This window comes from Prionailurus bengalensis, chromosome D4 (genome assembly GCF_016509475.1).
Source record: "Prionailurus bengalensis isolate Pbe53 chromosome D4, Fcat_Pben_1.1_paternal_pri, whole genome shotgun sequence".
NCBI classification, from domain to species: domain Eukaryota; kingdom Metazoa; phylum Chordata; class Mammalia; order Carnivora; family Felidae; genus Prionailurus; species Prionailurus bengalensis.
The window spans coordinates 22,737,485-22,751,660 of NC_057359.1; the positions used below are offsets into that span (position 1 = coordinate 22,737,485).

The following is a 14,176-nucleotide window of genomic DNA, read 5'->3' on the forward strand; positions in this document are numbered from 1 at the left end:
TCGGAGCCAGGGAAAATGGCTTCCTCCAGGCACCCGCAAGTCCCTGTCACTAGACATGCTCGGTCAGAGGCACAGAGCCACCTGGAGAGGCTATCATAGGTGACTTGATGCACGGGTAGACATTTACGCTAGAGGCACTTTGAAGGTCCCTCCAGCCCCAACTGAACTCTTCTGGCTGTACTGCCCGCTCTCGGGAGGCACCCATGCGTTTGCACATGAATCCCTAGGAATAGGTCATGGGCTGTCCCCTCTACCTACAATGGCCCACCTTTTCCACTTTCTCTGCCCTGTGGGCTTGTTTCTCTTGCACAAGCCTCAGCTTTCTGTGTATCTCCCTCACCCCAAGGAAGCCCTTCCCGTCCTAACTGTGGTCACTCTTTACACTGTTCTGCCTCCACAGCACCTCTCACAAGTGTAATCACAACATTTGTCCCTTTAATGTTTCCACATCAGTAGGCCCCCAAAGGCAGGGAAGATGAACATTCTCTTTCCTAGAGCCTGCCCAGCATCTAGCACAAAGTCTAACACGTGGATCTTGCTTAAATGTCCACAGACGGCCATCCATCACCCTACCCAAATATTACTTCAATTGGTATTTCTCAGAGGGTGACACCTACAAACTTTTACCACACCTTGTTCACCCTCACCCTGGCCATGCTGGTTTTTCCACCATTTCTCTCAAGTGCTTCACACCAAAGCTGCTCAAAGTGTGGTCTGCAAACATTTGCTACTCTCTGCACTGACATCAGCTCACTCATGGAGAGTAGGTGTTGAAAATGTTTCTACAGCAGCTTGACAAAGTCAGTTCCTGACAGCTGACTCTTGTAATAAAAAACTTGGGCTTGTATTTTCTAGCTTTCTCCCCCTATTCATCTGTACTTGTCTGTTACAAGAGTACCAATCTTGGTCATGTTGGGAAAAAACTGGAGAAGCACTGCCTCAAGAAGTATTCCTTTACTCAACAATGAGGACAGGAAGTCCTCTCACGCTAATTAATGGACCAAAACAAGGGGAGTAAAATGTATGGCCCAGACCCCAAAGACAATGGTGAACTCCCATTTTTCCCTCTGATATTAACTCGATCATCCTCACATAATATAGCTCCCCTCAAATTTAAAAGAAAATCTTAAAAAATGTATTTTCACTGTGTTGGAGAGCAGTGACCACTCTGATCCAGAGACTCGCCCTCACAACTCTGCTGCTGAACCCACTGTCATTGTCCCTGAACACATCGTATCCTATAATGGAGCTGTGAACACAAAGAAATCCAACGTGCTCACAAGCCAAGGACATGAATATTTTGGCCTTAATAAATGACACCAGTATTATCATTCACAGAAGGTTTAAACTTGGTGTCTAATTGCATTATGAACACACACACCACTGTAAGGACCTAGTTAGGTCTGAGTTAATAGTCCTCTGCACAGCAACCTCCAACACCATCATGACAGCTCATTGCTCTTGTCACCCCACCCCATCTGCCTCACATATCCCATTCAGGGTGGGGTCCTGGCAGCCAGACGTACCCCCACACCTCCAACTCTTGAAACTGGCTTTCCCTACTGGTCAGTTGAACTTGGCATTACTTGTGCATTATTCCCCTGAAGACTCATCAGTTACTATTAATTATTGCCTCTTATTCACATTACTCATTTGCCCTTTATCCTCTCACCAGTTTGTAGGACACACAACAGCCACACTGCCAGAGATGACAGATAAATACCCATTACGTGCCCTGGGGCATCTCAGGCTGGATGCAGAGGGGCATACCCAAGAAAATACATGACATAGCAGTTCATGGTTATTCAATCAGAAGAGATCTACCAGGTAAGAAAGCATTTGCAACACTCCTCCCCCTGCCCCAGTCCTGCTCTTCCCTGGGCCTAGATGTCACTGTAAATTCCTAACATCTCTACCAGTTCCTACTATAGACAAAACTCTCATTTCGTCATGAATCAAATTACCATGAAACAGACATTTCAATGCATGTGAAGTACAGCCATGGAAATCTGCTTTCCAAAATGCAGGTGATGGGAGTAAGGAATTCCATTCTTCCTCATGCTGCTGGTTAATTTGAAGAAAGGCTCCAATCAAAATCACACAAAGATGAGCAGGTGGTTGAATGGACCACTCAGAATAATGTAATATGCAATACACAGTGGACACGTAAATAAAAGCTAAAAGGAACCACACAAAGGTAGAGAGTATAAGAAAAATAAACTGGGGGCGCCTGGGGGGCTCAGTCAGTTAAGCATCTGACTCTTGATTTCAGCTCAGGTTATGATCTCACGGTCTGTGAGTTCAAGCCTCACATTAGGCTCTGAGCTGACAGGGCAGAGCCTACTTGGGATTCTCTCTCTCTCTCTCTCTCTCTCTCTCTCTCTCTTTCTGTCCCTCCCCCGCTCATGCTCACTCTCTCTTAAAGTAAATAAACATTAAAAAAAAAAAGAAAAAGAAAAAGAACTGAAGGCCTATGACACACAACCCTATTTGGAAAAACCAAAATTGTAAAAGGTCCTAGAAAGGCAGAGTGCACGATGGCAGATAAGACAGACACCCGTAGTTTACTCTGCTTTGTACAAAAACTGAGAACTTTCGGAATTCTTTAAAATCACATTTCTAATTACTAACATATGGAAGCAAGTGATTTTAAGTGACCTGGGAGAATAACCAACAGGGTTTTCCAAATTCTGAATGCTCTTTTGCCCCTTTAATCTATCTTTCTTGTTTTCTGTCAAAGCCATTCTGTGTTTTGTAGTTCTGGACCTCTCAGAGTAAAGCACGCACCAAACTTCAGTGGGCGGGCGGAGAGGTCCAATAACAGATGCCCAGATGCCACAACTACCCTTTGCACAACTCTAGTTTCCACCAAAATAACAAAAAGGTAGCGCTGAGCTGGGTAAAAAGACAACTCGTTTCAAGTTTGAGATTTCAAGAGTTTGTGACAGCTTACTGCTCACAACACAGTCCCGTTGGAAATCTCCAGCAGCTACCCTCTGACCAAAGGCAAAGCAGGGCAGCTTTCTGAAGAAGGGTCAAGCAAGGAGGGCCAACCACCCCCGGTTCTTGCCTTCCTCCTGGTCCCTGTCTACAACAGCTTCTCTCCAGAAATAACTAAATGCATGAGATCACCCATAGTGAGAAGACAGAGGCATGACACCTACAAGGTGCCTATTTATAGAAAGTGTTAACACTCCTCAGGAAAAGGCACTAGAAATCTCCTTGGAAACGCCCAAGCCTGTGCTCCCTTTGGAATTCTAGTCTGCTAATACCCATGACTAAGTAATTGCCTTTAAAACAAAACTGAGGAGTTAGAGGTACTTACGGTTTCCCCCCAGGGATTCCTGCCAGGTTGGGAGGGATTGTAGGTACTCTCATGTGAGGGGGAGGATCAAACCCAACCTGGAAACAAAATAAGGCATTGAAGACTCAGTTTATGTAGCGTAGGCACTTTGTGAACATCTATAAAGACTTTTCACTAGAAACTCCTAGATCTCCAAAGCAACATAAACAGGAACAGGAACATGTGCTAACATTTTTCAAAAGAAAAATTATAATGCAAGAGGTAATACAAGCACCTCTAAGTGACAAGCTACGCATCTTTTGGGGAGGTGGGCTGGAGCATGGTCTACTTGTACGTGGAGATCCAGCTTCCCACAGTAAATACTTCCTGTGGACTTAGGATGTCCTGTCTTGCCCAAACAAGTGCAGAGAGCAGTATGCTGCCTGAGTCAGGACTCCTTGACCTTGGCACAATCAATGTTTTTGGGCCAGATAGTTTGGGGCTGTCCTGGGCATGGCAGGACATTTAGCAGCACCCCTGGCTTCTACACAATACGTACCAAAAGTATCAGTGCTACTGATCGTAAAAAGTGTCTCCACATATTACCAAATGTCCCAAGGGGGCAAAATAACCTCCCAGTTTCACAGTTACTGCTTAAACCTTCATAGATTCCCTAGTTTGGGCGCCCTAACGAAGATACCTAGTCCCTTGGCTGCCCACTTTGCTTTAAACTATCTTGCCCTCGGGGTGCCTGGGTGGCTCAGCTGGTTAAGCGTCTGACTTCGGCTTAGGTTATGATCTCACAATTCGTGGGTTCAGGACCCACACTGGGCTCTGTGCTGACAGCTCTGAGCCTGGAGCCTGCTTCAGATTCTGTGTCTCCCTCTCTCTCGGCCCCTCCCCTGCCCCTCAAAAATAATTTTAAAAAAAGCCAAAAAACTATCTTGCCCTCTACTGCACAGCCGTTCCTACTAGTGCAATGTAAGAGAAAAAAAACACAAACTTCACTCTTAGCCCCAACTACTGGAGGTAACACTATCTGAAGAGGGGAGAGGAGAAATATGAACACAACATATTCCAGTCAAGAGAATATATAGGGACTTCTATTCGGTATAATCTATTCTCTTTCTCTGATGCAGTCAAGGATTACAGTTGATTTTACCCTTTGCATGCAGTTTTGTATCTTCTGGATCAAAAAGGAGGTGGTTTACACAGTGGCAAAAGGTAGGGCAAGAAGACGGGCAACATGCCTGAAGGCTTCAGTCATCCCTGTTTTCTCCCTGTTGCTCTGCTTATACCTGAGCCACACTGTTGGGTTTAAAGAATAATAAAGGCACGGAAAGAAGAAGTTACAGCTTCTCAAATATTTTTTCCTAATAATTAAAGAGGGGGGAAAAAAAACCTAAAGAAAATGCATGCAAAGGCGTCTGTAAGCTATTTGAGTCATTCCATCGCTTTCCAAAAAATAAACAAATAAAAAAATCTACCTTGGGGGAGAAAATCGGACGTCCCCAGAGCCATCAAAGCAGCTCCTTAACACTGCCTAGTTTTATCCACAAAAAACAGTGATCCAAGACGCGGAGGGCCCTAACGTCACGAAGCGGCATGCTGAGGGCAGCAGGCTCGGGGACACTGGGGCTCTGTTCCGCAGGTGCGGGCGGGGACACCTACCATCGGGGAGCGCCCGTAGGCCACCACGGCGGCGGCGGCGGCGGCCGCGCTCATCTGCGGGGACATGTTGTGCAGGCTGGCGTAGGCAGCGCCGGGGCTGGTCAGCTCCCCGTTCATGCCGGCGTGGGGCACCATCCCGAACGGGGCAGGGTACGGGCCGGGCACAGCCAGCGGCGTCCTCAGGCCGGCCGCTGCAAGGAAGCACAAGCCGCGCGCGTGACGTGACTCAGCCAGCCGCTGTGGTCCAGCCTGACCATCAGCTCCGGGGTCCCTTCTAGCGCCGTCCATGAGAGGCGAGGACAAGCCGGGAAAGCTTGGGTGGGTGGTTTGATCACCACCAACTTGGCTGAAGTCCTCTCCAGGGAAAAAGAACCCCCAAGGAAAGCATTGCCCACCACTCCTTGGTATAGGCTTGGCACCACTGAGAAATCAGGGAATTAAAATGAAGCAGCAGTATCGTACCCAATTCATAGACGGCAAACCAAGGCCCACACACTACCTGTCTACTTGACTTAATCTCAAAAGAAGGTTTGGATAAAATCCAAGATTTCTCCTTCAGTTCAAACTTTCCACTCCTTGGTACCAATTCCAAACAAAAACCTGACCCTGGGTTTAGTAAGCCAAAGCATAGGTTCAGGAGGAATATTCTGGGGCCTATTTTCCTCTGGGCCCAAGGTGTTAAGGAAGATAAAGTCAAAAGTTACCAATTTATTCGCTCGACTCTCAGAGAAACCCTCCCAATTTCTCCTGCCGGAGAGACCAGTGATTCCTGAGGGATGAGCCGGCAGAAAACCCGCCAAGTAACGTGAGCAAGCGGCACACTTGGGCCACCCGTTTCAGTCAGAATTAGGGAACTCAGACACACAGTGACAGTTCGGGAAGGAGCTTACATGCGGAATTATTATCGGAAACTTCATCAAAGTTCCTAGGATTTGGATTATTTGGAAATAAATTTTTTAAAAACGCCAAATGTAAACAGTCGGAGACCGAACAGGGTGCAGCTGCTGAACCTCTCAGGACAAACATCTGTTTCTTATCATGGCTTTTCAGGGATAGGAAGGAGGCAGGCAGGCAGTAAGTGCATTTCATATTCATGGGGAAATGGCGTCAGGAGTGCACAGACAACGAACCAAGCCGGGAAAGGGAAAAAAACAAAACAAAGCACAACAAGAGGCAATGCTCTACCGGCTTGGTTAACGAGGGGGTCCATGGCTGGAGGCTTGCCGAGGCCTGGACGGAGTCCTGGAGTGGCGCTGGTGCCCGGCGTTGGCATGTCGCTCCGAGGCGTCGGTGTGCTGGATTTCAGAACAGGCGTGCTGGCTTTTTCATGCTGGTATCATTAAACAAATTAAATGAGTATTATTTTTAATCCAAGCCATATTACACAATTTATCACAACAGCAGCTGGGACACTGGGCACCTTCTAGCTACTCCCTCAGCCAATTTCCATAAATCCACACAATGTTGACAGCATTAACTTGTGAGCGAGAAATGTTGACCTTTCCTCTTCCTGCCAGAATTAAAACTCTAGCTAGAGACACAGAACATGATCACACTTCTTCCTCCGCAGATTTTATTTTAAAAAGTATTTTTCCATCAGGCGTGTGGACTTTGGAACTGGGCCAAGTTAGAATGATGACCACCCAGAGAAAAATTCCCAGTCACTCAGAAACAAATGGCCCGGTCACCAAGAATGTCAGAGGGAGGATCTCTATTTTCTAATCTTGCCTTTTAGTAGCAGTGGAATTGAGATGAATGGTGAGAGGCAGCAGGGCCACTGATCTGATGAGAAGCAAACCGGCATCTCAAAGGCAAAAGCCCGAGAAGGATCTTATCAGTTTGAGAGATGTGTGTGGAGTTTCACACGGCCACCCGCTTGCCTACATAACCGGTGTGGACCCGCGAGCACAGAGGCCTTCAGGAGTCAGTAACGGGGTTACAGGGCATCATCCTTGTCATCTCAACCTTTCATTCTTTAAATCCAGGCCTGAGAAGTGCTGTGGGGTAGCAAAGAGCATGCAAGGGCTAGGGAGAGACCGCAGCCCCCTCTGGCCATGGATCTGATGGGCTGTGTAAACTTGGCAAGCTCCTCAGGCTTTCCTCCCCTTCAGTGAAATGGGATAATGCCTAGGAAGACTGTGTAGGAATCAAACACAGGGTTGTTATGGCTCGGTTTTTGTGAGTTATGAGATGACACACTCCCCAGTATTTGCTGAACGGTCGAAAGCATGAACAGGCTCCAAGGCTCTGCCCTCCCCATGCCAGTTCCAGGCTTCCCCTGGGCCCCGGGGCCATTTGAGTACATCCCCACTCTGACCCCAACCCAATTCCAACATGCCCTGACACAATGGGTCAGTTTAATACAAGGCAAAATGGACAGCTTAAGAAAATGAGGATTTCTCAGGACCTACGAGGTTGTCCAGTAAAAGGGTAATGGACGTGGAAGCTCTCTAATCACGGCCCAAAAGAGCCTACTGAGAGGGAGAAAGGAAAACACTGTGTGGGACAAAGAGTACGAGGAGCAGACTCACTTTAAACACTTAAAAACAGAACTCTCACTCAGTAAAAAAAAAAAAAAAAAAATCCCCATGTTTCAAATACTTGAGGGTCCTCTGAACCACAAAGGATAAGTAAACTGCTAAATGGGCAAGTGATGGCTCTTATGACCTACCAAGCTCATTTCTTTGGATTTCAAAGAAGTGGAGCTTCCCGAGGAGGCTGTGGATGCTGGGCTGCTAGAAGCATCTTTCTTCAGCAGACGGTTTTTGTCGATCCCGTTTTCCCTGGGTGAATGGGCAGGGCTTGCTCGCGGAGAAGAAGGGTCCTCAACAAGCATAAGTAAAGTTTTCATGATTTCATTTACAATGGACGGACCTTGCGCTTTACAGACTCTATTTCCACACCAATTCTCTAAATTAAAGGAGGGCGCTCTAAGTCCTTTAGATCTGGGGGACTTGGGAGTGTGCAATGTTGTTATCATTACCAGGATGGTATTTGCAAACACACCCATGAAGACAGCACAGAGGAAAACACATCTAGGAACTATCATATCCTCCCCTCATGCTCATACTTTGCCCAGAGGGCACTGGAAAGAAAGGAGCACTAGATATCCAGCATACAAATCCAAAATGATAGGGAAAACAGATTTTTCTTTTTAAAGGAAACAAAAGTTCTCATCAGGTAGACCACTATCGTTCCACCCGTGAACAGCCACTAAGTTTTTAACATGTAAAGTTGTAAGAAACCAAACACCATGGCTCCACCGTTCTGTTTTCTCAAAAGTCACTCTGAACATAAACTTTGAGAAAATGGTTGGTTACCTCGTTAGACACATCCACAACTAAGTTGTCATCGCTTTTGTCACCATCGCTGTCCTGGAAAAAGACATTTTAATGACATTTATTAAAGGGTTGGAGGCCCAGTTAAATTTCAAGAGTTCTTGGTAGCAGACAGACTAAAAAATGGCCTAGGACAAGCCTACAGGTTCCATTCCAGATTGTCAGCCCCTTGTCATTAACACCACCTCCCTCCTACTTATCGGACCTGGGGCTACGCAAAGCTCCAGGGAGGAACCGTTGCAGTAGCATACCTGCTACATATCATACTGGTGAGCGCAAGTTGCAAACACTGGGTACCTAGTAAGAGCTCAATAAATGCTTGTAACAGCTGAATCTCTTTTATAATCTGAAATCCGCCATGTCTTTATAAGAGGACTCTTTCCCACTGGATGTTAAGAATACAATTTCATGTCATTGCTTTGTGTGTATCATTCTTGAAGACAGCCAACAAATCTCGTGTTCATAGACAATTTGTAATTACAAAGACAAACTTAAACCATGTTCCCATTGGGTTACTAATTACTGAGGAAAAAAAACAGCAAAAAACTAAAAACAACAAAGCTATCTACTCGACTGGAATAACGTTAGGACATGTTAAGAATAAACCTTGTTGGCAATCAGTTTGGAATATTTTTGGAGAGATGGAAGGGACACAGGACGGCAAAATCTGGAGGGCACTAGCGTCCTGTCCTTGGGCTTTTATTTTCTCTTCATAAAGCCATAAAATTTGCTAATCAAGGAAACTGCAAGGTTGCACTAAGTTTGAAAAAGCTTCAGAAAGGCTATTCAATTTATGTTATCATTCCTACATCAAGTTTAGGGCAGACTGAAAAAGTCTACTTTCTTAGCCAAAAGGCTTTGCGTCCTTTAGTACAGAGTAATACAATGGGTACATGAAAGAAGTATGATGTCGCCATGGGTCCCGGTTCTTAAAAAGTAGTAGGTGACGAATTTATGATCTAAACAATCCTTTTACTGATGTCACTGTTAATTACGAATACACAAGTGTCTGACAATTTGTACTAATAAGTACAAGGGCGAATATTAGCCACAATGGCTTTCTAAGGGGCCTCCATGTTCAACTAGAAAGTTATCCTCAACTTTAAATTCATACCTTTTAAATGTTTTTTTTCTTTCTTTTTTAAATGTTTATTTATTTTTAGAAAGAGAGGGAAGAGAGAGAGCACAAGCTGGGGAGGGGCAGAGAGAGAGAGGGAGACACAGACTCCGAAGCAGGCCCCAGGCTCTGAGCTGTCAGCATAGAGCCCCATACTAGGCTTGAACTCACGAACCGTGAGATCATGACCTGAGCTGAAGTCAGCTGTTTAACCAACTGAGCCACCCAGGAGCCCCTTAAATATTTTTTTCTAACTCACCTAGAATGTTATATGTGGAAGACCCAATTTACTTTCTTCCAACAGTGTGTTACTAGATTTACTTTAATCATTGTTGTTAAAGCACCATGCAATTCACTGTAACAACATAAAATTATAACCAGTGAGGAAGCCTGGGTAATTCAAAATAACAGCCTATTGAAAGAAATATTTTTATGTAATAAAAGAAAAAAAGTTAATACTAAAGAAAATTTGCTTTCTCTCTTAGTAAAAGACTTCAGAAAAGCACAAACGTTTTTCAGGCGTTAAGAACCCAAAGACATCAGCAGTGAAAAAATAGAAGCCAAAAGGTTTTCCCTTTTAGAAAAACAATTACAAAAATGGTTCACATATTGTACAAACTGGCAAAAAGTAGCAAATAACTCATTAACTACAATGAGCCTGTGAAGTCCTTAAGGAGTCTGTAATTTCAATCAGCTTTGCACTGGACGCTTCCGCCAATGTTAAGCCTTCACAGTACAGTGTGAAGGGCATCAAAGAGCTAAGGTCTGAGGACTTCGCCCCAGACTCTCCAACATCATGTCAAGACATCACCCTGAACTACCTATACAACTGGCCATACCTAATATACGCAGGTTATAAAACAGTAAAGCACAGCTATGGATTCTGTTCTCGATCACTTGCTACTAAATATCTACACAAGCCTCATGCAGAACTCAAAACTGTATTATTGGCAACCTCCAAATTTCTGCATGTCATGTCCTGGGAATGTTACCATAGTGCAAAGTGTGGACCAATACAAGGACCTCTGGCAAAATATCCATTCCTAGACCCTCAGTTTGGGAATCTTAGCCTGGGGAAGACAATGCATTCTGGAGTTAGACTGCCTCCAGGCTCTGCCACTAACTCTGACCTTGGGCAAATCACTTACAAGCTCTGTGCCTCAGTTTCTTCCTCTAAAATGGAAGTCATGGCACTGAACTCACAGAGTTAAGAGCCCAATGAAACAATCCATGTAAAAGCACACAGTACCTGATACTAGCAAGCTGTTGCTCAGGAAATATTACCCACTGTTGGCTCTTGGCTTGAGCCGGCCAGAAGGAGGCCGAGAGGCCTAGCGTGTAAACCCCCATATAACCTGCATGCCAACCAGAGGCGGACACTTCTTCCACAAGCAACAGGAAGTGGCCTAATACAGCATTCTGGTCTCATGCTGTTCCCAGGAATGTGTCCATCTTGAAATAGACACACTCGGGGACACACAGAAAACGCCAAGTCATCTATCAGCTGCAGTTTATGATCCTCGGACCTGAGCCAATCGCCATGTGGCTTGGTTTGCTCTCCTTGTGAATGTGGTTGCAGCTAGATCTAAGTCAAGTGCCCTCCCTCCACAGGCCTGTGTTCTCAGTCTGCAGGGTCTGATTTAGATGCCTTCAGAGTTTTTCCCATTTTCACCAATGGACTTACATCGCTAAACTGCTTGCTGTTCAAGAGGATGAACTATACCTCAAGACCTAATATGAGTCTGAATACATCAACAGAACAGCATCCCAAAAGGTATTCTGTAACAGTGAAATTCTTACCCTGATTATTTTAGCAGGACAGGCTACCGAATTTGTAGGGCCGAGGACAGAAAGAAGATGCAGGCCCTTGTTCAAAAATTGAGAATTTGAAGATGATGAGAGCAGAGCATTAAACCAAGGGCAAGGTCCCTTTAAGAGCAGGGCCCTATGCAAATGCACAGGCTTCAAGTCCACAAAGGTAGTCCTGCATGCTTAAATCCCCTCTTAGGAGGAACTTAGGCAGAAAGCCTAAAATGTAATAGTGAGCCTGGCAGAGCATAATTTACAGCTCTAGAGGGAAACAGTACCTTATAATGTAAGAATCTATTCTCTTTATAGTATTAGAAATTTAAAGGATGTGAGATTATCACTAAAATCTTAGAGTACGCTTGTATGTTCACTTAGAAGTAAGCAAACAAATACTGTTTCAAGTCCTTTATTTACTTACATAGTGGCTGGAGTCCTTATCATCCACCTTTCTTTTTTTGATGTCATTGGAAAATTCAGGCCCATTTCTGCGTTTATCTGTGCCCCTTAGACTGTCTGGGACCAAGAGGGAATTACTCTGCAAGACAAAAAAAAAAAAAAAAAAAAAATCAAGGATTCCTTCCCAGGTCTTTTTGTACACATGAAAACCCAACCTGGATGTGACAGCTATATTAGAAAGGTGATACCTATACAGCCTTTCATTCCATTTAATTCATCTTGGCTGAAGACTTTGATGGCAAACATTTATGGAGGTTCAAGCACTTAAAAGAGAGACCCTGACTATGCAATCAAACCATCTGAAGCCTGGTGGATCCTTCAGGCCCTACTCACTTAAAATGTTCTTCCGTTCTTTTTACTGTTAGAGAAATGGGAGCTTGCTGTTTACATGAGGAAGTGTTTTTTATTCTTTCCCACTGCGATTTCCTGGTCAGGAATATAAATGGCCTATGAGCAGAACCTGAGATTATTCTATTAGACGTATTCTGTGACTGTAACAGTCAATGTGTGCCCCTCAAAAAACACACACCGAGAGAGCAGGTGAGATTAACAGCGTGGCTTCCTAAAAGGCAAATCACACTTTCCACAGCAACAATGAAGGAACTCTTTTGAATTCTTTTAATTTACTGTTGAAAATAAGATTTGGTGTTCCTTGCCAATAGCACTGAAATTTAAGACCCAAAGCGGGCATTTCAGCCAGTGAATCTTCAACAGCTAGGCCAGCTCCCCCACACAAAAGCAGGAGCAAGGACTAATCTTTTCTACCAACCACACAGGAGACTTTCATTCGCAAGTGCCAAGTAGGAACTGTTGACCCAAAGAAAACAAGCATTTTAGGTATTTGGGGGTCACATGACACGATCTGCCATCCCTTCATTTCCCATCTCCCCTCAGGCTAAAGCATCAGAACAAGTTACAATGAGTCCTTTTAAGTACAGGATTAGCATATGCAAGGGGGCAATTTGTTCAGTGATGTGTTACTGCCTTGAACAATACTGAAGGAGCTGTGCAAAAATCTCCTTCACAAAGCCCAGATAACCCCAATTTCTGCAAGATGTAGGAGAACTAACAAGAGGATGTCCAGGGCCAACAGACAATTATGTAACCTTTCTCTGCCACAATTTAAAATGGAAGGGGCTGGGGAAAACCTTTAAGTTAGACCACCCCTAATGCAATGGCATGTACCAGAAACAAATTTTTAAAAGCCGGGGTGGGGGATGGGGGGGGGGGGGTCTTCGCTCCTAACCAGTCCAAGATGATAGCCAGGTGGCTGGTTCTCAAAGCCTCCTTGTGAAAACTGTGGACTTCACCATGGGAGCATTCCCAGCTCAACCACACACAGGAGGAAATCAAAACTGGGGACCAGGAGGCAATCTGAAGCCTCTTTGCCCACTGCAGGGGCTGACACCGAAGTGAGCTGAGCTTTGATTCATGACCATTCAAGCTATACAAATGCAGGAGGCTTTCATAAAAGCAGAGGGAGGGACCCATGCAATTCAATACAGAGTAGCTCCGAGTACGGTCTTTAGCACAGTGTGTGGGGTTGAAAGGTGAGCTGGCTGGATCCCTAAACTAATTACCTTAGTAAATGTCTGCTAAAAACTAACCCTTCCGACCCAGACTCACCGCCCCCCCCCCCCCCCCGCTGCCCCCAATAGGACACAGGAGACTTAAGAAAACTCCTGAAAGTGTTAATGCGTATTCCTAAAAGCTGAGCCATGGAGGGGAGGAGCAGCTTGTGCTCAGGTGTAAACAGCGTCCAATAAATGCACCTGCCTGTGTTTTCGATGTTATCAGCTCTGAAGTCTCCTTGTCCAGACACTGACCAGGTAGGTGCATTAAGGGCAGTGCCACAGCGCACTCAACTTTACAGCTGCCCCAGTGCCCTGAAGAATGCAGCATAGGCTTGGTGTCCACATGCAATTTTAAAGTTAAGTCTCTCCATAGCCTTCCTGCTATAACCAGCACTGGACATCCAAACCGCTCAGCCATTCATAGACAGTTTTTTAAGGATCCTATTATTTTTTTTAATGATGTCAAGTGGTATTGTAAACATAAAAGTAAACTACACTTCTGTTAGCAACAATGCAATTTGTCAGAAACAGTGACATTTCTATAGCCGGACCCATAAGCCTGTCAAGCTTTGACACCTCTGCTTCTACACGTTAGAAGTTACTACTGTAATTCCCGCATGAAGGGCTTCAATGAGGTCTATAATCTGAATAGGTTTTGAAAAGCTCTGGAAGTTCCTCTAAATTTGGACACAGCTAGTAATTAGCACCCCTACTTATGTGAAAATTGGCTCCATTCAAAATGGCAGACTCAGACAAGTTACGAAACACAATGTCTCATGGTACCTTTGATGCCATAAAATGGATTCAAAACAAGGCCCCAAAGACTGTGGGTGGAAAGGCCTGGGAGAGCCACAGTCAGGAGCCAGGGGGTAGCTGGTTCATGCTGCAGCCCCACCAAAAACAGACCACTTCCTTTTACCCTTGTTCC

At 45.0% G+C, this 14,176-nt stretch overlaps 1 protein-coding gene across 7 annotated transcripts in view; it reads right to left on the reverse strand.

The window, feature by feature from the left end:
* The window catches only part of TLE1 (TLE family member 1, transcriptional corepressor), a 91,336-nt gene that overhangs the window by 20,136 nt on the left and 57,024 nt on the right, over positions 1-14,176 (reverse strand). For all 7 annotated transcript variants that reach the window (XM_043566792.1, XM_043566794.1, XM_043566790.1 and 4 more), the window contains 6 exons: positions 11,637-11,753; positions 8,275-8,328; positions 7,626-7,778; positions 6,140-6,284; positions 4,955-5,145; positions 3,326-3,402 (listed from right to left, as the gene is read on the reverse strand). In XM_043566792.1, coding sequence (XP_043422727.1) covers positions 3,326-3,402; positions 4,955-5,145; positions 6,140-6,284; positions 7,626-7,778; positions 8,275-8,328; positions 11,637-11,753 — 737 coding nt within the window. The remainder of the gene's footprint in view (positions 1-3,325; positions 3,403-4,954; positions 5,146-6,139; positions 6,285-7,625; positions 7,779-8,274; positions 8,329-11,636; positions 11,754-14,176) is intronic.